Source organism: Ammodytes marinus (assembly GCF_949987685.1).
Source record: "Ammodytes marinus genome assembly, chromosome: 6".
Classification (NCBI taxonomy): Eukaryota; Metazoa; Chordata; class Actinopteri; order Uranoscopiformes; family Ammodytidae; genus Ammodytes; species Ammodytes marinus.
Genome location: NC_137235.1, coordinates 33,892,937 through 33,916,504, shown reverse-complemented (window position 1 = coordinate 33,916,504; position 23,568 = coordinate 33,892,937). Strand labels below are relative to the sequence as shown.

The 23,568-nt window shown below is 41.4% G+C and overlaps 1 protein-coding gene across 2 annotated transcripts in view; it reads right to left on the bottom strand.

The window, feature by feature from the left end:
* Nucleotides 1–1,811: 1,811 nt before the first annotated feature.
* The window catches only part of LOC307251967 (adhesion G protein-coupled receptor E5-like), a 44,028-nt gene continuing 22,271 nt past the window's right edge, over nt 1,812–23,568 (bottom strand). For both annotated transcript variants that reach the window (XM_080029450.1, XM_080029451.1), the window contains exons 6-17: nt 22,971–23,014; nt 22,459–22,569; nt 22,163–22,316; nt 21,037–21,156; nt 20,736–20,935; nt 19,529–19,696; nt 18,035–18,229; nt 12,086–12,303; nt 11,195–11,353; nt 10,208–10,370; nt 9,918–10,019; nt 1,812–3,420 (exon numbers count right to left, since the gene is read on the bottom strand). In XM_080029450.1, coding sequence (XP_079885576.1) covers nt 3,379–3,420; nt 9,918–10,019; nt 10,208–10,370; nt 11,195–11,353; nt 12,086–12,303; nt 18,035–18,229; nt 19,529–19,696; nt 20,736–20,935; nt 21,037–21,156; nt 22,163–22,316; nt 22,459–22,569; nt 22,971–23,014 — 1,676 coding nt within the window. In that variant the 3' untranslated portion in view covers nt 1,812–3,378. The remainder of the gene's footprint in view (nt 3,421–9,917; nt 10,020–10,207; nt 10,371–11,194; nt 11,354–12,085; nt 12,304–18,034; nt 18,230–19,528; nt 19,697–20,735; nt 20,936–21,036; nt 21,157–22,162; nt 22,317–22,458; nt 22,570–22,970; nt 23,015–23,568) is intronic.

The window sequence follows — 23,568 nt, the reverse complement described above, 5'->3', positions numbered from 1 at the left end:
CTTTACGGTTTTTGCCAAATCCTAACACACATGTTGCAGAATAGTTTATTTTGCCATTTCAAACAAACACAATGAATAGGTAGGACTGCAGTTCAAGCATTTCAGTGCGTCAGTATAAACTACTGTACTGTACAGTAAAAAACAATTACAGTAAAATGAGGGAACAATGGTAAAAAAAACAGCATTGTATGGAATTGGGTGGTTGGATTATGAATCCTTTTATGGATACCGCCTCCTGTTTGCGTCTGGCCACATCACCTCATCAACATCACACTCAATCCTTTGAGAAGCAACAGGGAAATGGTCACCTGATATCCAGTCTAAATCTCCTAATTATGGAGCGACTCAGGCTGGGCTGCACTCTCTATCCAGGCTCCCTCATTGATAGGCCATGATCTATAACATGGTCCACTATAGTGTCCCTGTTGTATGTGTCTCTGTCTGTTGCCTTCTTTGTCCTCGTCCTCCTGTCACTCTCTCTCCTCCTCTTTCCTTGACTCTTACCATCTCAGAAAGGAGCTGAGCTCACCTGGGGTCTATTTGTAGTGCTAAGGTTTAGACTGATTGGTATTCAATTAGTTTTTTTTTTCAAGAAGTGTGTTGGAGAATTTCAAACAGTGCAAAGCATAAATCGTGTTTGTAGGGTTGGTGCTTTGGTTTAGGGCATAGTTACAAAAGTTAGAGGTTGTGATGCTGTGGTCATAGCAGTCACTTTTAGTGTTTACAGTATTCGGCAAAAACTGTATTGTACTAAAATGTGCAGTCTACTGTAAATCACAGCAAACATGAGCTCATCTCTGACCCTTCTATAGCTAACTGCACAAAAGCCTTTTGAGTTTAGAAATTTGATTGGCAGTGTGTTCTGTGTGAATACCATGAGAGAGAATTTAGGAAGAGTGTGCAAGATATAGAGAATTGTGTGTAGTGTTGTGAAAAATTTGTATTTTCGAATGAGAATATGAGTCTAAGGCAGGAAATGTGTTTGTAGCTCAGCAGAATTGGTTAAGCAGTTGGTAAATTAGTTTCAGATTGTGCACATTGTGTCTGATGTTCCAAAAAATGTGTTTAAACAATTGTGAAAAACTGTAATGTAAAACTACTGTAATGTAAAATTATAATCTTTAAAATCGTATTATTAGTAATGATAGCCGTCAAATAAATGTTTGGTTGAAAGAAGTTCAATGTGACCCATTGAACTGTTTAATGAGCGGTTATTGTAAAAACAATGGGTTCATTTACCTCGAAGTAAAACACCTTGATTACCTCACACTGGAGGTGTTGCTGTGACTGTCTGACTTGTTCTGATATGACCAGTTTGACCAGGGCTAATGTTAGCTAACTAGCTAAACTTTCCAGAGTTTTTGCTCTGTAATTGACATTAGTACTATGAGTAAGTTTTTGAACTGTGACTTATCTACAATAAATGTTACTTGAGGTCACAATGAATGCTAAGCAAAAGTAACATGTACTTATTTTTAATCATCCTTAATGGTGGTGAGGACCTAGGCCTAAGTATACACTTCTAGGACATTTATCACTTCTTAATGTAACCAGTAGGCTTCATATGTGGGTGAGTCCTTGCAACTTTTTAGCAATTTAACAATTGATTAATTTAATGGAAAATTTGATATAATAATCAAATAATAATATTTGAATAATGAAGGTATAGACTCAGTGTGACTCGTGCTGACTGCTCTCAGATCAGCTCCTGTGACATCTATCTATGTAGCCTATCTATAGGGGATTTGTGCTAATAAAAACCACACACTTTACAGATTATTCAGAGTAGAAGCTTTAATACAATTTGTGGAGCACATTCTTTAAAGAAAACTGTACCGGACAACATATACAATAAAACAAAGTAGAAAAATAAGTTCATATACCTTCAAATTGGAACAACTAAAGTATACTCTAACAATAAGACTATTACATTCACAAAATGCAGCATAATGCATGTAGCTTTTTCACATAAAAATACATTTTGCAATGCATGGATGAAAGGTGTCGAAGGTCACAAAAAAAGAGCAGCCCTGCGTATGAACCTAAGAACAGTTGAGTTGTATACACATAATACAAACACATACGTGGCCCTAATCAGGCAATCTAAATATCAACCAACTGTATAGGACAAAACCAATCACATAAAAACTTGAAATTTAAAAATGGGCTCTCTTTTTGTAGTTGAAGATCAATATATTTGACATGATCTGATCAATTTCAATCAAATAGAAAATACAAAAATATTAAATATATAGCTTTATCAGTTATCACAACACGTGAACTGTTCAGGTTCTGATGTGAGGCAGGTTCTCAAGTCTTCTTGATTATCCTGTGCACCATATGAGTGAAGAGTGCTGGAGTATCATTTTACATCGAAAAAGTGCAATAATATAGACAAACTCAGGGACAGCTCCCATTAGCACATCTTACAGGTTGACGTTTCAAGGATGTGAGACCTCACAGTCACTAACATTGTGTAGAGGCTTAGGCTAACAAAAAAGAACAAAACATGATAACAAAATGTAATTCTATTCCATCAACACAGTCGGAGTGCAGGAACCTTACTATGGTTTGAACAAGCAACAATTTAGCTGTTTTTTTTTTCTTGGATGATCATTTCAAGAAAAAATAATAATATCTGAACAGACAATAGGCACAGCTCAATTGCAAACCAAGATAGATAATCATTAAAAAAAAGTAGCCACAAGTGATTTATAAAAAATCCCTTATATTGTTTAAAATCCAGAAACAAGAGACATAAGATCCTTGCAGGAGGAATTTGCAGGAACATGAAGGGAAACCTTTTTTTCCATGACAACATACTGTTAGATACAGCATATGAAAACAAAATATTTTCAGTGACGACCCTACAAAGTACAAACCCACCCTTGTGTTTACATACAATTTTATATTCTTGTCTCCCACATAATGCAGACTTTATAGTATGTACTTGAAAATAAATAGTCTATTCCAATTTGGATCCATCCAATACAGCTTATATTATGATTGCGATATTTTCTGTATGAACAAATATCTTCACTTTCACGTAAAGAGTTCCTGAATAAAAGGCATTTTTAAAAGTCTGCTACCTGCGTGCTGTCACAATAATTTATACGAAAACTTCACACTTAAATAAAAAATTCAGTCAACTTGATCCACCAGTAGAGCACTTGGGAACATTACCGGTGAGGAAAATAAGAAAAAAGTGGTAGACCTTAGCTAGCTAAATCAATATCTATTTTCCACTGACTAAAAGGTGAGTTAATAATGACTGAATTATTATTTTTGAGAGATCCAAACCTTTCAAATATATGGCTACCTTAGCCTGGGTAAGTAAAAAGTTGTGATAGTCTTTCTTTGGGCTGGAAGAAAAAAGCTTCATATTTGGGATTCTCCGGTGTGCTGTCCACTCCGAGAAGCCTGAATGAACACAAGCAAAGTTCAGAAACAATGTAAGACCATGTGCAGTATGTAGGGTTGCAAAGGGGTGGAAAGTTTCCGGTACATTTCCGGAAACTTTCCACGGGAACCTTCGCTCTGGAATTTTGGGAATATTCAAAATTGGGAATTATAGGAATTAACTAAATTTTTTTTTTTTAAATGGCGGTCATTTAAATGATTTATTTTTCATATCCAAACATTAATCTAAACATATAAACATTATGTTTTGTCATAGGCAGACATCCATGCAGACGTGTACAATAAAAAAAACATTAAATTTGATCAGATTTATTTGTAAGTAGAACTTTATCAAGTTTTGATTATTTTATGAACAATCAATAATTTCACTGAAAAGATGAATGTTGAGAAAAATATTACTCATCTGTCTAACCCAACCCATTCAATAAATTAAGTAAATTGCCCCCCATGTGATGGAGGAATGCACAGTGCATGTAGGGGGCGTGGCCTCAGTACCCTTGCAGTAGGATGTGTGCTATGTGCAACTTGCCAAGTGTACTTGCATGAAATCTGGTTGTTTTAGTCAAGATTATGCAAAAATATATTTTCCCAAACTATATTTAAAATCACTGTTTAAGCCTCTGTAAACCTGGTCTAGTAAAAAGCAATACATGATATCAAGTTGGGTGTCTCAATAAACTTTAAAAAAAATCTGATTTGAAGTTAAATGTTCATAAATATTACAAAACATAGATGAAAAAACAGCTTTTTACAGTCTAGAACGTTTGCCAGGACTGAAATAACACAGTTAGGAGGATTTAGTGCATTTGGTTTGCTTTAAATTTAGTAAATTCCCGTTTATTCCCGTTAATTCCCAATTAACGGTTTATTTATGTTACAGTTTTTCACAATTGTTTAAACACCTTTTTTGGAACATCAGACACAATGTGCACAATCTGAAACTAATTTACCAACTGCTTAACCAATTCTGCTGAACTCCAAACACATTTCCTGCCTTATACTCATATTCTCATTCGAAAACACACATTTTTCACAACAGTACACACAATTCTCTATATCTTGCACACTTTTCCTGAATTCTCTCTCATGGTATTCACACAGAACACACTGCCAATCAAATTTCTAAACTCAAAAGGCTTTTGTGCAGTTAGCTATAGAAGGGTCAGAGATGAGCTCCTGTTTGCTGTGATTTACAGTAGACTGCACATTTTGGTACAAATACAGTTTTTGCCGAATACTGTAAACACTAAAAGTGACTGCTATGACCACAACCTCTAACTTTTGTAACTATGCCCTAAACCAAAGCACTACAAATAGACCCCAGGTGAGCTCAGCTCCTTTCTGAGACAGTAAGAGTCAAGGAAAGAGGAGGAGAGAGAGTGACAGAGTACGAGGACAGATAAGGCAACAGACGGAGACACATACAACAGGGACACTATAGTGGACCATGTTATAGATCATGGCCTATCAATGAGGGAGCCTGGTCAGAGAGTGCAGCCCAACCTGAGTCGCTCCATAATTAGGAGATTTAGACTGGATATCAGGTGATCATTTCCCTGTTGCTTCTCAAAGGATGACATTGAGTGTGATGTTGATGAGGCGATGTGGCCAGACGCAAACAGGAGGCGGTATCCATAAAAGGATTCATAATCCAACCACCCAATTCCTTACAACGCTGTTTTTTTTATACCATTGTTCCCTAATTTTACTGTAATTGTTTCTTAGTTTATACTGACACACTGAATTGCTTGAACTGCAGTCCTACCTATTTTATTTAAACCTTTATTTTTCCAGATAAAACATTAAGAACAGTTTCTTATTTACAATTCATTGTGTTTGTTTGAAATGGCAAAATAAACTATTCTGCAACATGTGTGTTAGCATTTGGCAAAGGGTTAGGGTTGTTAAGTATTTGTTGTTACTGTAGGTGAAAGTGTATGAACATGCAAAGGCATAATTCTACTGATAAAGAATTCATATAGTGGTTTGCATTTATACTATAGTGTTTTCCATTCTGCACACCAGTGTTCAATGAGTGCTAGAAATGTCTAGTCATATGATGTGTGTGTTTGTCATTTGAAAAGAAAACACCATTTAGTGAAGAGTTAACACTGTTTTGAGGGTAAAGTGTGTTTTTGCAATGGAAGTAAAGGATTTTGCATTTTGTGTTTGAGTTTTGAGATTTGTGTTTAGGAAAAGTGAGGTAGTCTATCAGGAAATGTGTTTAAGCAATTGTGAAAAATATAAGTGTTAAATCGCTCTTTATTCATACAGTGATCACTTACATAAAGTGCGCGTTTCATAAAGCCGATCTCTCATTCAGCTGCTCTGCATGTAATCGGCAAATAAACTTATTGGAGGATCCCAAAATTGTTATCCAATCACAAGAAAGAACGCTACAAACCGACACCCGTCTCACTCATGGTCTCACTGCCGGTGCACGCCAGAGCAACAGATGGGTGAATGTTTATGTGCCTACAATGGCGGAGCAGGTAAAAATCCTTTCCAATGTCTGTTTTGATGGTTTTTATCATGTTTTATCACACTTATGGATCTGAGATAATGCTAGATAACTCGCTGCTTGAAGACCGCAGTGCATTAATGTGGTGACGTAGGGACGAGCGAGGGGACTGCTAACTGCAGTAACTGACAGGAAGTTAGCTAAAAGAACCATTCCGCTTACAGCACCTTTAATTCCCATTAGTCCAGGCAAAATAGCGTTTTTCGACAGACAAATTGTAAAAGAATTTTTTTCAGCTCAGATAATTTCTATGAGGTGTCCAGAACAACATACTAAAAGTCCTAAGAAATCCTAGTTGAGGAAATATGTTTAATTCTCATCAATCCGAGATGTGTGCCAATAAGGCGAGACACCAATAAATCCCAATAGGGCTATTTTTTTCCTTTAGTCCTATCAAAATGAAACTTTACACAATGAAAGTATCCATGATAATTAACATTTTTTGTATTGCAAGTTTCTTTGAAAATTAATTGTAATATGCAAATGAGCTATACACTAATCGTACACGCCCAAAATAAACCCAAATAGGCTTAATTTTTTCCTTTACTCCTACCACAATAAAACTTTACATAGTAAAAGTATACTAGAAAAGTCACTTTTTTTGTATTACAAGTTGCTTTTTAAATGCATTTGAATATGCACATGAGCTCCACACTTATTGAATATCCAATCATCCTACTGCCAATGGGTGATGGCGATGCTGTTTTTAGACTGGCCTCAAACCTGAAAAACTGCCTGGCTTACCTGCCAGGGGTATAACAGGTGCCTCTCATGAATTAGATTAACCCCTCCCTTAGCTAGTGTAATTTTTTACTTTTTTCAGTGCCATTCCCTTTCCTATGCCAAATAGACGAGACTGAAATGGCATGGATAGAGGAGATTGTCACACACCTTGGGACCAAGTAACTCCTTTGTCTACTTTATGCACCATACAGTGCTGCTTGAAAGTATGTGAACCCCTTGAGCCTTTATGAATTTTATTTATCAATACCAGTATTTTTTATATGAAATAACAGATTTTTGTTTATCAATTAAAAATTTTTCTTTTCCAGAAATCAATTGTTAAAACAGATTAAAAAAAATGATTTGCCAACTTTTGTATGTGAAAAAGTTTGTGAACCCTGAGCTGCATTGGTAATCAGGTGGGCCAAATTTGTGATGAAATGGACCAATGTAATAAAGAAATTGGGTGGCACTAGATAAAACAGAGATCAAACCAGGTCAGTGTAGGCCCACCAAAGTGAACCCATACAGATCAGACTTGCCAAAAGGGAAAGACAATCTCAGAGGATCTCAGGAAGAGAGATGTGATGTTGCACATTTGTCTGGGGACAGCTATCAATTAATTTATTTGGTTCTTGTGCCATAAACAGCTTGTGTGCATTAAGATCAGCATGATGAAACAAGAGTACTAGCAAGTCTGTGTCATCACCTACTGAGACTGTGTCTTTTGTTCTGGCAGAGGCAATGGCAGTTTGGACAATGAGCACATCTGCATCGTGCTTTGTATGGTTTGTGAAACACCATTTTTTGTCTTACAAGTTTCTTTGAAAATGAATTTTAATATGCAAATGAGCTATACACTTATCAAATATAGGCTACCCAAATTATATCCGCATAGGCTTAATTTGAACCTTTACTCCTACCACATTAAAACTTTACACAATGAAAGTCTACATGAAAAGTAAAACATTTGTATTAGAAGTTAACTTATAATGGTCAAGGCTTTCCAGAAGGGGTTGGTCGAACGTCAGAACAGGGGTCACATCATACTGCAGAGCTTGAGTTGCCACAAACCTCAATGTTGAGTATATGCAGGATTAATCACTGGGATCAAGATCAATCATTGGAAGGAATGTTACTGAAGCTCTCCCAGGGTGTTCATCTAGAAGATGCAGGATCTGCATCATACCAGACCATGATGGCCTTTGAGAGTGAAGGAGGAGGGTTGTCTTCCACAAAACATCCAGCTGTGATGTTTTGTTATCTGCTGGCAACAGAGCCAGTGGCTGATACACAATAGGTTCACGTATAGGAGGAATCATAAAGTACTGAATGTGTATGTGACCAACCGCAGCAATATCTGCAGCAGTCACTTGGATCTTTAAAAGAAAAAATGAAGCCTATGCGAATATATTTTGGGTAGCCTATATTTGATTAGAGTATAGCTAATTTGCATATTAAAATACATTTTCAAAGATAAGAATGGAATATCACAAACCATGCAAAGCACGATGCAGATGTGCTCATTGTCCAAACTGCTATTGCCTCTGCCAGAACAAAAGACACAGTCTCAGTAGGTGATGACACAGACTTGTCAGAACTCTTGTTGCATCATGCTGATCTGAATGCACAGGAGCCGTTTATGGCACAAGAACCAAAGAAAGCAACAAAAACAAGACGGATATGGTGCATAAAGTAGACAAAGGAGTTACTTGGTCCCACGGTGTGTGACAATCTCTTCTTTCTCCATGCCATTTCAGGCTGTGATTCTACGTCTCGTCTATTTGGCATAGGAAAGGGAATGGCACTAGCCTGGAAATCCAGACCTGCCACTAGGCGCTGGCAAGTTAAATGTGCTGCGCCTGTTGGTCTGGGCACTCTCCATTGAAGCTCATTAAATATGTCAAGAAATCCTGAGCTACATTTCAATTGGTTCTATCTGATATGGGTGGGCCAGAGCCCTATGTATGGTGCTCTGGGGCGGACGTAAACGGATGACGACAGTGCGCCGTCGAAGCCGTGATAGTAAACATCAAAGATAGCTGCGGATATGTTGTTTGAGTTTGAGACGGCTTTGGCCTCGACCCTTTACAATTTGGAAGACGGCACTCAATCTTTCATTAGCAAGTAAGAGGAATATTCTGTTTTGCAGACGACCACGGCAAAAGTTAAATTTAACAGTTAATCCCGCTGTTCGCTAAATGAACGGGGCTTAATACGGCACATTGTTCATTGCTCTGATTGGTTGTAGTGCTATCAAATTGCGTGCAGTGGCATTTGAAGAGACAAATCTAATTCATGAGAGGCACCCCTGGCAGGTAAGCCAGGCAGTTTTTCAGGTTTGAGGCCAGTCTAAAAGCAGCATTGCCATCACCCATTGGCAGTACGATGATTGGATATTCAATAAGTGTGGAGCTGATGTGCATATTCAAATTCATTTAAAAAGAAACTTGTAATACAAAAAAAGTGACTTTTCAAGTATACTTTTACTATGTAAAGTTTTATTGTGGTAGGAGTAAAGGAAAAAATTAAGCCTATTTGGGTTTATTTTGGGCATGTATATCTCAGTGTATAGCTCATTTGCATATTAAAATCCATTTTCAAAGAAACTTGTAATACAATTTTTTTTTATTTTCATGGATACTTTCATTGTGTAAAGTTTCATTTTGATAGGACTAAGGGAAAAAAATAGCCCTATTGGGATTTATTGGTGTTTCGCCTTATTGGCACACATCTCGGATTGATGAGAATTAAACATATTTCCTCAACTAGGATTTCTTAGGACTTTTAGTATGTTGTTCTGGACACCTCATAGAAATTATCTGAGCTGAAAAAAATTCTTTTACAATTTGTCTGTTTTTTGGCCCAAAAATGGGTTACTTTGCCTGGCCTACATGGAAAGTTTCCAACTTTGAAAATTCCGAAATTTTGCAACCCTAGCTGTATGTAATGTGTTTGCAGCATAGGAGGAAATAGGACTATTGTTTGAGTAAAAGCGGCAATTAAACATTGTGGGAGAAAAAAACTTTATAATTACTTAAAGTATAGCAGTGTGCAATTTTAATCTGCAAGGCAACATGTTACTGTAAATGTCAGACAAAATGGGGTGGAGTAAAAAAGTAGTTAGCAGTAGAAGTGCAGGTAGAAAAGGTGATACTCAAGTACAAATCCTCAAAGCTGTGTGCTTGTATAAAGTAGCTGCATGGGCACATGTGTATGTGGTTAACAGAGAGTGAGGTCACTTCATGCTTACTTGGGACTGACTACTGGAGGGATTGGTGGTGCTCAAGTCCGAGTATCTCTTCTTCTGTGGTGTGCAGATGCAGGAGAGGAAGTGGGCGTACTCCTCTCTCACCTGCAGAGGGCAGCAGAGCAGAAGAAAAGCTTGATTCAATGCAATCTGAAAAGTGTTTGACACCGCACTTTTCCTTGTCTTTGATTTTTCATTCATTTATTCATAGTTCAACCCCGTCTGTGTTAATTGCTCTCAGCCTCACGCATATAGAGTCCCAATAACAACACAAGGCTACTACTGTATCCTACCTGTTTAGACAGCAGGCAGTGCATGATGAAGACCAGCGCCCCCTGCAGGCTGTTGAGGATAGTGAAGATATATCCTACTGCAATGTCTTGGAACATGAAGGCCCCAAACACCCACATGAGACCCAGGATACACATCTGGGCAATAGCTGTCACTGTGAAGGCTCTGTGTGTGTGGGGGGAGGGGTGCAAGAGATAGAGAATGAAAGCAAAGATTTACATGAGGCCAAACATAGGGGACGTGACTCAGTTACAGTTGCACTATCTGGAAAATCCCCTGAAGAGTGGAAAGGAAGGGGAACACAGGGAGCTATACAGAACAGAGACAGTTTGTCATCAGTTGTCTATGAAAGCCAGTGGAAGAATCAACGCTGATGGCAACTGATAAACATTAAACACTAGATAAAAGGATAAAATCCCTGCAAGGAAAAACACTGTCCGGCAATGTAGTCTGCATGGGCTTTTTGTACTTTTTGTTTGTCTCTTATTCCCATGGGTAACTATAGCAGTATAATTCACATGAAGATACTAAAGGGATATAAATACATCATCGAATGATAAACTGGTGAATGCAAGGAGTTCTTTTTGGGTTTTTTTAAATTTTCGTTAAGATGTGTTTCGCAGCTGCTAATGTTTATACAGCGTTGTCTACAAAATGTAGTGAGTGGACTAAAAATGAGTGTGCACAGATGGGGTTGGAGGATTGGGGATTGGGGGGTTGGGGTCCCCTAAGTAGAGAGTGGAGCCGGTAGTATGAAAACATTCTCTAGATTCTTTTCCCCTCACAAAACTTTCCTTTCCCTTCATGCCTTTTTCGGTTCCCAGAAACTGGCCCATTTGGTCAACGCATGTTTCTTTAAACAGCGAGAGCAGACGCACACACACACACACACACACACACACACACACACACACACACACACACACACACACACACACACACACACACACACACACACACACAAGCCACAAACAAATACACAGACTGACTTAATTTTGTTGAGATTGGAGAGGTCTGGGTTGAGGCTGGTGAACTTCTGGGCCAGCTTCCAGACAGTGACGAGGAAGAAGATGACGTTGAGGAGGATGATGAAGCACACGGGGCCAAAGAAGCTCCAGATGAGGCCGTCTCTACCCGACAGCCAGCAGCTAGGGGAGGAAACAAACACACATGACAGGGTTCTTCCTTACGTCACAGAGATAGCTAGCAACAGGTTGTGTGTGTAATCCACTGATGTAATATAATTGTCACACATCAGGTATGCGCACAAACACACATGTGTGTGTGCGCGCTTGTGTGCTGATCTGCTAATATTAATATGTAAATGTATTTTGGGTGTGGCTCTATATAAGCCTGTACAGGTTTCTGCCACACCCACACATGTATTTTTTAATTTTTTTTACTACATGTTTTTTTTAAATCTATTTTGTATGTGGAATAAAAATAAACATAATAAAATAAACATAAACACACACACACACAGAAAGACTTGCCCTGCGTTCCAAATCTTATACTCTTTCTTTTTTCTATTCTACATACTACATCTGACGATAAAAATAATCTAGTTAGGATGCAGTATGCCACAATTGGGACATACTTTTACTTATTTATTTCATCATAACTTGCGCCTTGATCTTGCCTCTTGCTTTTATATCCGTCACATCCCCGTTTGTTTTCATATGGAGGCTCCGTCGCTGTGACGTCACTTCACGTGCACACCGGATTATGGGTCAGAATCACACAAATAGGATGCTGTTTCAACACTAAAGGTACTTCTAACCATCCTAAATCTGTCCACAAGAATCGGGACATCCTAAAAAAATGTTCTACCATACTCAATAGTAGAAAGTATGCGAACGCAGGGATTGTGTAACACTCACTGCTGGTCAGTGCCGTATCCCTTTGGTCTGCTGATGGCCGATATGATGACGATCACTAGGGGTGTCCCGTAACCAACGGCGAACATGTAGAGGGGCCGCATGTTGGCATTGAACACCAGCACCACCATACGGTACAGCTGGACGCCTTCCAGCAGCATCCAGCTAAACATGGCCAAGAAGAAGTAATGGAGCAGCGCTGCAACCAACCTGCAGCCGGCCTGTAACAAAGGAATGACACTGTCACTGCATTGACAGTAAGTAAGTAAGTAAAATGTATTTATAAAAGCACATTTATAACAGTTTGCACTGACCAAAGTGCTGTACATAGTGCATTCAGTAGGCCAACATGAAGGCAAAATAACAACAATGGAAAAAAAAAATTATGTTTTAAAAAATCCACACACACATTAAAACATCCACACACAAACATAGACAGTAGTGCAGAGGTCAGATAGCTAATAGGGAGGGAAAGCCAGGTTGTATAGGTGGGTTTTGAGCCTTGATTTAAAAGGCATAAATGAATGATCAAGACGCCAATTAGGAGTACAAGGAATACAACCCCATGAATTCCAAGTATTACAAATTAAAGTCCTAAATTCAAACTCCTACAAAAGTATTTTTAGTTAAATCTTCCTGAATCTCTAAAATGTACAAAAGTCAATTCTAAATCTAATTATAAAAAAGTATCAAAAAGTAAAATAACAAATTTTAGTAATTTCTAAAGTTTTTTATGTTAATTGTATATACTATTATCAAATTATTATTAATATTGAATTAACTTTTGACCAATAATGTTGCATAACAGAAGTTTGAGTTGGTGTTCAAATTTAATTTAATGTTGGATGGTTTAATCTAAAAAGATGTAGGCTAGAAAACAAACGCCATGTGTTTTTTTAGGTAAAATTCTATTCTGCAAAGTAATTAACCGTAGCTGTCAAATATAGTACGCAACATAAGTTTCAAAGTATGCAGGGCCAGTTTATGAATTATCGTCAGGACAAGGATTTATCTCGTACCTTTGACGAGTCTGTGGAATGATAATATGATAATATGATAACAAGATATGTTCTCTAAACATACCCTCTGCGATTGACGTCATTTAAGCAACTGTTGTACTGTGGATGGATATAGTGCATCCTTAGTCATGGATATCTAGGCATTTTTCACTCTTTGTAAGTTTTTTAACAAAATTATTGTCAATAAAATATTGTATATTTTCTTCTGTAAAATGGAATGAACTGCATTTATGTATTAACCATTATAATATTGTTTGTGTCGTGTTCTGTCTTTGTCGTGTCTTGTTTTGGTGGTTCCCTGTGTTTCCTGTTTTATTTTGGTATGTCTGTCTTGTTCCTCCCCATGTCCTGTCAAGTTTCCCTCCTGTTTGATTACTGCTCCCTTCCCTAATGTGTTTCACCTGTCCCTCATTGTCTACCTTGTCTTGTGTGTGTGTATATAACTCCCAGTGTTTCTTTGTTCCCTGTCCGAGCATTGTACCTGTTGGTGAGTCTGTCTCTGTGTGTTCCATGTGCCTTGCCTTTTTGTGCCTGTTTGCCTTTTTGGACTTACATGTTTGGACAATAAACCGACCACCGAGAGGCAGCCTTGACGCTGGTACGTCGAGCTGTGGTATTACAGCCTCGGCTCTGGGAGTTCCTACCGGAGTGGGCAAATAACTTTTTATACCCATCCGAGGTTTGGCCTCCCAGCTACCAGCACAATCCCAAGCCTCTGCCCCTGGTCCCCAGCTTCAAGCCTCTGCCCCTGGTCCCCAGCTTCAAGCCTCTGCCCCCGGTCCCCAGCTTCAAGCCTCTGCCCCCGGTCCCCAGCTTCAAGCCTCTGCCCCCGGTCCCCAGCTTCAAGCCTCTGCCCCTGGTCCCCAGCTTCAAGCCTTTGCCCCCGGTCCCCAGCTTCAAGCCTCTGCCCCCGGTCTCCTGCTTCCAGCCTCTGCTCCCGGGCCCCAGCTACCAGCCTCCTCCTGCCTTAAGGACTATCAGAGTGGGGGTGGTGAGTTTGGATTGCCTTCCATTACCACAATGCTCTCCAGCTTCTGAGTTGACTTCGGCCTCCAGCAGCAAGCTCCAGCCTCCGGCCTCCAGCAGCAAGCTCCAGCCCCTGGCCTCCAGCAGCAAGCTCCAGCCCCCGGCCGCCTGCATCCAGCATGCTAGCTACCAGTCCCAGCATGATAGCTACCAGCCCCAGCATGCTAGCTACCAGCTCCTGAAGGCGCTCCAGCAACCACAAGAACACTGTCCAGTTCCTGAGCCCACTACACGTTTTCTTGAGGGGACCCGCCCTCCAGGCCTGCCAGGGGAGGCCTGCTTTCTTCGCCTTCCAGAGGGGAACCGGCCGCTTCGCCTTCCTGAGGGGGATCGCCCCCTGCTCCTGCCCGAGGGGGACCGCCCTTCGCTCCTGTCCGAGGGGGACCGCCCTTCGCTCCTGTCCGAGGGGGACCGCCCTTCGCTCCTGTCCGAGGGGGACCGCCCTTCGCTCCTGTCCGAGGGGGACCGCCCTTCGCTCCTGCCCGAGGGGGACCGCCCTTCGCTCCTGCCCGAGGGGGACCGCCCTTTGCTCCTGCCTGAGTGGGCCTGCCCCCCAGACCTTCAAGGGGGTGCCCGCCCTCTGCCTCGTCTTCCTCCAGGGGGTGGCCGCTCTCTGCCGGCGGCCTGTGGGTCTTCGCTGCTGCCGGCCTCCTGAAGGGTTTCAGCGCCTTCGCTGCTGCAGGCCTCCGGAGGGACTGAGCCCTCATCGTCCTTGCCGTCGGCCTCCAGAAGGTTTCCACCTTCACTCTGCCCCTGCTCGCCCCCCAGTCTGTCCGCCTGAGGCTCCCTTGCCTGAGGCATGTTTCCGGCCGCTCGCTTGACACCCCTCCATTCTGCTCTACCCAAGTTCCCTTGCCAGCCGGTCACCCCGTGCTCTGCCCCAGGCCATTTTATTTGTTCCCTCCTCCTGGCTCCCCTCCACCCACCCTGTTTGGGATTGACTTTTTTTTTCTTTCTAGTTTTTTTGGTCGCCTGGAAGTCGACCTTTAAGGGGGGGGGGGGGGGGGGGGGTTACTGTCATGTTCTGTCTTTGTCGTGTCTTGTTTTGGTGGTTCCCTGTGTTTTCTGTTTTATTTTGGTATGTCTGTCTTGTTCCTCCCCATGTCCTGTCAAGTTTCCCCCTGTTTAATCAAAATTACTGCTCCCTTCCCTAATGTGTTTCACCTGTCCCTCGGTGTGTGTGTGTGTGTGTGTGTGTGTGTGTGTGTGTGTGTGTGTGTGTGTGTGTGTGTGTGTGTGTGTTCCGAGCATTGTACCTGTTGGTGAGTCTGTCCCTGTGTGTTCCGTGTGTGTGTGTGTTCCGAGCATTGTACCTGTTGGTGAGTCTGTCCCTGTGTGTTCCGTGTGTGTGTGTGTTCCGAGCATTGTACCTGTTGGTGAGTCTGTCCCTGTGTGTTCCGTGTGTGTGTGTGTTCCGAGCATTGTACCTGTTGGTGAGTCTGTCCCTGTGTGTTCCGTGTGTGTGTGTGTTCCGAGCATTGTACCTGTTGGTGAGTCTGTCCCTGTGTGTTCCGTGTGTGTGTGTGTTCCGAGCATTGTACCTGTTGGTGAGTCTGTCCCTGTGTGTTCCGTGTGTGTGTGTGTTCCGAGCATTGTACCTGTTGGTGAGTCTGTCCCTGTGTGTTCCGTGTGTGTGTGTGTTCCGAGCATTGTACCTGTTGGTGAGTCTGTCCCTGTGTGTTCCGTGTGTGTGTGTGTTCCGAGCATTGTACCTGTTGGTGAGTCTGTCCCTGTGTGTTCCGTGTGTGTGTGTGTTCCGAGCATTGTACCTGTTGGTGAGTCTGTCCCTGTGTGTTCCGTGTGTGTGTGTGTTCCGAGCATTGTACCTGTTGGTGAGTCTGTCCCTGTGTGTTCCGTGTGTGTGTTCCGAGCATTGTACCTGTTGGTGAGTCTGTCCCTGTGTGTTCCGAGCATTGTACCTGTTGGTGAGTCTGTCCCTGTGTGTTCCGAGCATTGTACCTGTTGGTGAGTCTGTCCCTGTGTGTTCCGAGCATTGTACCTGTTGGTGAGTCTGTCCCTGTGTGTTCCGAGCATTGTACCTGTTGGTGAGTCTGTCCCTGTGTGTTCCGAGCATTGTACCTGTTGGTGAGTCTGTCCCTGTGTGTTCCGAGCATTGTACCTGTTGGTGAGTCTGTCCCTGTGTGTTCCGTGTGTGTGTGTGTGTGTGTTCCGAGCATTGTACCTGTTGGTGAGTCTGTCCCTGTGTGTTCCGTGTGTGTGTGTGTGTGTGTTCCGAGCATTGTACCTGTTGGTGAGTCTGTCCCTGTGTGTTCCGTGTGTGTGTGTGTGTGTGTTCCGAGCATTGTACCTGTTGGTGAGTCTGTCCCTGTGTGTGTGTGTGTGTGTGTGTGTGTGTGTGTGTGTGTTCCGAGCATTGTACCTGTTGGTGAGTCTGTCCCTGTGTGTGTGTGTGTGTGTGTGTGTGTTCCGAGCATTGTACCTGTTGGTGAGTCTGTCCCTGTGTGTTCCATGTGCTTTGCCTTTTTGGACTTTCATGTTTGGACAATACATTTCCCTCAATTGTAACTGTCTGCATCTGGGTCCTACTTGCCTGTCTGCCACTTACCGTAACAGTTTGTTCATTATATACATGTATTTATCATGCATACAGTATGTTCATATTATTGGACGTAAGCAGGTATACATGATGTTTTTTTCTTTGTGTAAGATGTAAAAAAAAAAAAAAAAAATATGAAACATATTGTTGAAAATAAATGTTATAAAAATGTGGCAGGAAGATAGCCTGGAAATCCAGACCCTGATATCTTGAAAGATAGAGGGTCTGGCCACGATCAATAGTAATTTCCAACTCAAGGGGCGGCTCCTACTCGTGCATTTCAAATGCCACTGCACGCAGTTGGATAGCACTACAACTAATCAGAGCGATGCACAAGGTGACGTAAGCCCCGTTCGTTTAGCGAACAGCTGTTAAACTGTTAAATTAAACAGAACATTCCACTTACTTGCTAATGAAAGATTTGAGTGCCGTCTTCCAAATCGTTAAGGGTCGAGGCCAAAGCAGTCTCAAACTCACACAACATATCCGCAGCCATCTTTGATGTTTACTATCACGGCTTCGACGTCGCATGCACGTCACTGTCGTCATCTGGTTACGTCCTCCCCAGAGTACCATATAAAGGGCTCTGGCGCGCCCATATTAGATAGAACCAATTGAAACGTGAGACCGAGATTTCTGGTCTTCTTGATAAAGCTTCAACGGAGCGTGGCCAGACCAACAGGCGCAGCAAATTTAATTTGCCAGCGCCTAGTGGCAGGTCTGGGAATGCCAGGCTAGCAGGAAGATGAATTTGAGGTTTAAAATTGCAGAGACGTAGCCTGGCTCCGCCCGCCTACTTCCGGCCAAATTTTATTTTCCCTTCAGTAGTCAGTCTGGGTGTACAGCCCATTTCCCAGTTTTGCCGCAGATTCGACAGCCGGTCCAATCAGCGAACAGAGCGAGTGGCTGAGAACGATGACGTCGAAGTCGCGCTCCAGTTTCAGTTGCCAGAAGCCGGCTCATGACACACGTGACGACCAAACGTTATGCGATTGGTTGGCTAATCCAGAGTGGCACTGGGCAGATCCAATAGTTTTAAACTTTAACAGACACCCGCCTCCATGAGTGAACGTTTGCCAATTACAGCACTGTACAGTACCTTCTGTACAAATGAAATGAAGTACGATGGTCTGGTAGCACCAGGCTAGCAGAGATGCTGGCTGCGGTATAAATGTGAAGTGTGCATCTTGGTTTGTTTACTGGGCTCTGCTTGTAAAGCATGTAAACAGGACGATGAGCGGAATACCTCCAGCCATTGTAAACATTGTAATCAAATCACTTTGCTTAATTAAAGCTGTAGGGCCGACAGTCAAAAAACTGTAGTCATTGCTGGCTTGCGCACACACATACCACAGGTCGAGTTTGTGAAATGCCAGCCAGAAAGACGAGGTCGGCCATGAAGAGGCAGATACACAGGTGCAGGTGGATGGTGGTGCGGGTCCCTTGTATGGAGCGGCAGAACTTGAAGGTGAGGATGCACAGGACGAGACACAGCAGGGAGAGGCTCAGCCCGATCTTGGTTATCAGCTGGAGCCCAAAGGTGTGCTGGTAGAGAAAACATATAACGTACCAGGGTATTTCATCGGTGTTATATAAGGTAACCATTTAACAACCTTGTTGTATTTAAACAGCCATAACTCATCTTTAGAAAGGCAATGTGAAGCAAACATAGCATTGATAGATTCTCCCTTTATACAGTTGGTTTGACTGAAAACCCCGTTCCCTATTAACACATTAGGCAGATACGGAGCAACATCAGCATTCATTTAGAGTTGTGTTTCTGGCCTCCTGACATTTGGGTTTAGTATTTATTCTCCAACTCCTGAGGGAAGCATCTGGCTCATTAGCCGCTAAACGCTCCACTATGTTCACAGGCTAGGCTCCTAACTTTGCCATTTTTGGCTGGTTAGGTCGTTTACTTATCAGGGCGGCTTCGAACCAAAAAAGGGGTTTGATGAGAGACTGTAAAGTTGCAGGCCATTAAACCAAAAAAGAAATTGCTGATTGGCAATGAAGTGTGCTGTGTTTATTTACAGCAGCAGCCTCTGGTTGGTTGGTTGATTTAGAATAATGTAGAAATGTTATTGTTGTAGCTCTAGCTAACAGGAGCTAACTGGCTACATCTGGTAGCAGTTTTTGAGTTTAAAAGGCACGGGGGGCCGTGTGATTGGCAGAAAGGTGAGAGGGCCGTGACTCCTCTACTTTCATTAAAAGTGCTAATATGGAATAAAAGGTGTTAAGAGTTAATGTCATTATACAATCATTTTAAATAAGGGTATTTTCTAATAAAATGTATATAAAGAAGTGAACAATGATGGTGAATATGAATGCAATTACATTTGAGTTAAAGCTAAAGTGCTTAAACTTTTCATACAAATTAATTTCAGTTCAAATTCAAGCAATTGCCAAACGAGTTGACAAAAAGTTGATTAAGCCTTTACAAAACTATCACTGTGTTAAACAGCATGGCAGCATTTAACAACTGGTGTTGCCCCATGCCACTGGTGCAGGAGCTCAGAAAAATCCCAAAAGCGGCCAATAAATGTTTCGTTGTTGATTCTACTGCAAAGAAAACACCTGGACATACAGCAGAAGGAATAAATCTATCTATAAACTATTTCTTTAAGATTTTCTTATTTATCTAATATCCCATACTTGAGAGTGTGCCACTAGGCCTAAGGAATTTTACCAGTGAGAAACTATGGTTAAGGGATTTCTTTAAAATTCAAAACCTAATGGCTACTTTCTAACTGGGGTTTTACACTCATTTTAAAGAACAAGTACCAATGAAAGGTTAGCACTGCATGGTTGACATTTGATTTGGTGTTTGTGTCTGCTGCTTACCTCCATAGGGTAGAGCGCCATGAGCACAGCGAAGCTGCTCAGATGTTCACATGTACACACAGTGTGTGTGGCATTTGAGTGCTGTTGATAGCAACCATCTGTAGACCAGGCCCCTCTTTCATTCCAGTACGCACAGATGTAGCTCATATTAGGGGACTTCTCCATGTCCTATGCACAGAATAAAAGCATAATGCGAAGGACAGGCTGTATGTTTCATTTACAGTGCTGCTTGAAAGTATGTGAACCCCTTGAGCCTTTTGGAATTGTATTGAATTTAACCGTTATTAATTCATTTTTATCTTCCCAGTATTTTTTATATGAAATAACAGATGTTTGTTAAGCAATTCCACTCCAATTTTCTTTTCCGGAAATCAATTATAAAAATTTGCCAACTTTTGTATGTGCAAAAGTGTGTGAACCCTGAGCTGCATTGCTTAAATCGAGCAGGTAAACACAATCAGGTGGGCCAAATTGAGTGATGAAATGGACCAATGTAATGAGAGATCTTTAGGGAAGAATTTTGACGGCACTAGATAAAACAGAGATCAAACCAGGTCAGTTTAGGCCCACCAAAGTGAACCAACACAGGTCAGACATGCTAAAAGGGAAAAAGATCTCAGAGGATCTCAGGAATAGAGTTGTGATGCTGCACATTTGTCTGGGAACAGCTATAAATAATTGTAAAAAGTTTGAGCGCCATCGGTCCACCGTGATGCAAATCATCTACAAATGGAGAGCTCTAACAGTGACTGAACATCTGCCTAGATGTTGACTTCCTTCAAAATATCCACAAGCGCCACAAGAAAAGTGATTTTTCAGGTAAAATTCAACTCAAACATTATATCTGGAGATTTGAAGATTTGGTCCACCTGATTGTGTTTAACTCCTCGATTTAAGCAATGCAGCTCAGGGTTCACTTACTTTTGCACATACAAAAGTTGGCAAATAATTTGTTTTATTTGAGTCTTTTGACTAGACAATTGGTTTCCGTATTTTTTTTTTTTTAATTGAAAATTGAAAATGCTGGTAATGATAAAAATGAATTAATTATGGTTGAACTAAATACAATTCCAAAAGGCTCAAGGGGTTAACGTACTTTCAAGCAGCACTGTATGTCTCCATATTCCAGTCCTCCTAAAAGTCTTGACACAGTAAGTCACACACTGGTTAAGGTAGGTACAAGCGACTGTGGGACAAACAGGATTACCTGTAGGTGTCTGAGGGTGATGTTGACAGGGTGACTCAGGTGCTCTGTGGATGGGTTGGAGACCACAACAGACACAACTTTAGAGTTGATCTGAAAGGAGGGTTCCTGGCCATCTTTTTCATGTCCTTTGAGCTCCTCAAAGGACCGGTTAACAGAGCTCTCAAGGTTCTTGTAGCTCAGCAATGCAGCCAGAGCAAAGCCTGTAAAACACAATGATATATGTATGATATATGATATGTGCATATGATATCCAGTGCATGAACATTGTGATTTGCTTGTCATGACAGAAGAGAACGTTTACCAGGGTATGGTCCCGTTCCAGATGCTGTTGTCCAGTCAGTGTCAAGTCGAGCGTTCTCATTGGTCAAATGGACTGGTCCAACGGGCGGAGACTCTCCCCTTTGCACTGCAATCTCTGCATCTATTAAGACATTAAATCCTATTTTTATTTATGTTAAATATGAACTCAGGTCTCTGACTTGGCACTCAATGTATTGTATTTTCATGTGGGTGTTTGCACGCTCTGAAGCGCACAGATGCTTATTTATGTATTGTTAGAAAAATAAACTCTGATTTTAATGATAATATGCCCCCCCCCTCTTTAATTGGCATTTACCAATATATAATCATTTAAACAAGTGTATATTCTTCACATTTTACTCTAATAAAGCTCTCCTTCCAGTCTGGGTGCTTGGGACCAATAGTAAGACACTAGGCCATAAAACTGAAGCTGATCTCCCAGAGATAAGATACATTCCTAAGTTAGAACAAAGACTTGGTAACTTCTCAAGGCTGGGGGAGGACGACATCATGGTCTCTGGTTTCGGTCAGAGAACAAGAGGACGACTCTGAGATCTGCCTGGCAACAAGGGTTAACCAATCAGTAGACTGCTCATGATGTTAGAGATAATAAAACCCCTTGCTGTTGAGTAGGGGGCTCACTTCTTTGTCTTCTTCCTGCTTTCCTGTCCTGTCAACATGCCTTGTCAATTTACTCAAATAAATACTGAGGCTGAGATCCCGGATTTTTACACATTTCTCCATGGTCTTTTTTCCTTCATAAATAGGCATTTTTACACGTACCTTTCAGTATTTATCTACAACTGGTGTTTTGCATCTGTAATCTTGTTACTTTTACTGTATTTGAATGTATGCGATTGATGATTTATTATTTGTATGTTCTGATTTTAATTGGACCCCAGGAAGACTACTGTAGTCTGCCGCTACTGCGTCAACTAATGGGGATCCACAACTAAACAATAAACAGGTATTTCATTTCAAAGGACATGATTCACATTTTATTTCCCCCACTTAGATTCTTTTAAAAATCTTGCAGATATTCTTGTCCATGGAAGTGGCCAGCAAGCTTTTATTACATTTCTCAATTACCGTATGCAAATCCTGGCTGAGCTCACGGACTGTGTTACCTGTCTCAGAGGTCTCTATCTTGGCGCTGTTGCCTTTGAGTTGTGGTCCGATGAGCACAATGGACTCCTCCACCACACTGAGCAATCTGCTCACATCTTCAACACCACCCAGGTGAACAGGGCTGACCACGGCATCAGTCGCTGTCAACAGTTTCTGCACAAGGTACAGGAAACAAGAGCAGATGAATTGAAAATACGGAATGTATCTGCCAGTGTACATAAAGACTGTGTGTGTGTGTGTGTGTGTGTGTGTGTGTGTGTGTGTGTGTGTGTGTGTGTGTGTGTGTGTGTCTGACCTCCAGTAGCGCCTCTCCATCAGCCTTCCCTTCACCAGCTCCACTTGGGATAGACAAAGCCAGACAGCTGTTTCTCATCATGGACAGAATGCCTTCGAGGCCTCCAAATGACTGAGAGACAAGGACAAAGACAGAGAGAGAGAGAGAGAGAGAGAGAGGATAACAAGACTGTGAAGTTTCCACTGTACTAAAGTTCATTTAGGCCAAACAAACCTAAAAGCAGGGTGCTTTAGTAAATAAAGGAAATGAGCTAAAAAAAAAATATTTGCACAACCTATGAAGTTTTGCAAGCTTAATTTATGGAATCAGACCAGCTTTACAGGAAGAAAACTTTATTAAGATAGTTGAGACAAATAATATGATAAAGTTTACAAGAAAACGAAATATGTTTTGTTTACTGGACCAAAAAATTATAATTTGTAAAAATATCATCTTAATACATTTGACTTACTTACAATTGTTGCTGTTTTTTTCACTATGACAATAATATTGTATCCAGAGGTGCAGCTTACCTGTGCAGGCCCACTGTCCCTGTTGAATCTGTCACAGTTAAGCTCTAGATAGAACAAAACGAAACATCAGACTATCATCTCATCAGTTGAGTATAATACCTGGCTAGAGTGTGCACATTGAAAGCAGAAGAGTGTGACACAATCTACATAGAGGAGCGACAGCACTGCACAGAAACTCATTCCTGTTATCTTGTGAGTCATACAAAACAGATTATCTGGAATCAGGTGAGTCAAGATAGTACAGTAAAGGCAAGAGGAAACTGTCCCAAAAAGATAAAAACACAGCTACAAATGGTAAATGGACTGGACTTATATAGCGCTTTTAGCCTATTTTCTCAGCCCCTAGTGCTTTACAATTCTTACCACATTCACCCATTCATACACACACTCTTACACCAATGGCAGTAGCTGCCATGCAAGGCGCTCTCTGAACCATCGGGAGCAATGTGGGGTTCAATGTCTTGCCCAGGGACACTTTGACATGCAGCGGGTAGGCGGGAGATCGAACCTCCAATCCTGCACTCCAGAGGACGATCTCCCTACCCGCTTCGCCACTGCCGCCCCCATGGCATTGTATTCATTCTTATGAAGTAAGCCA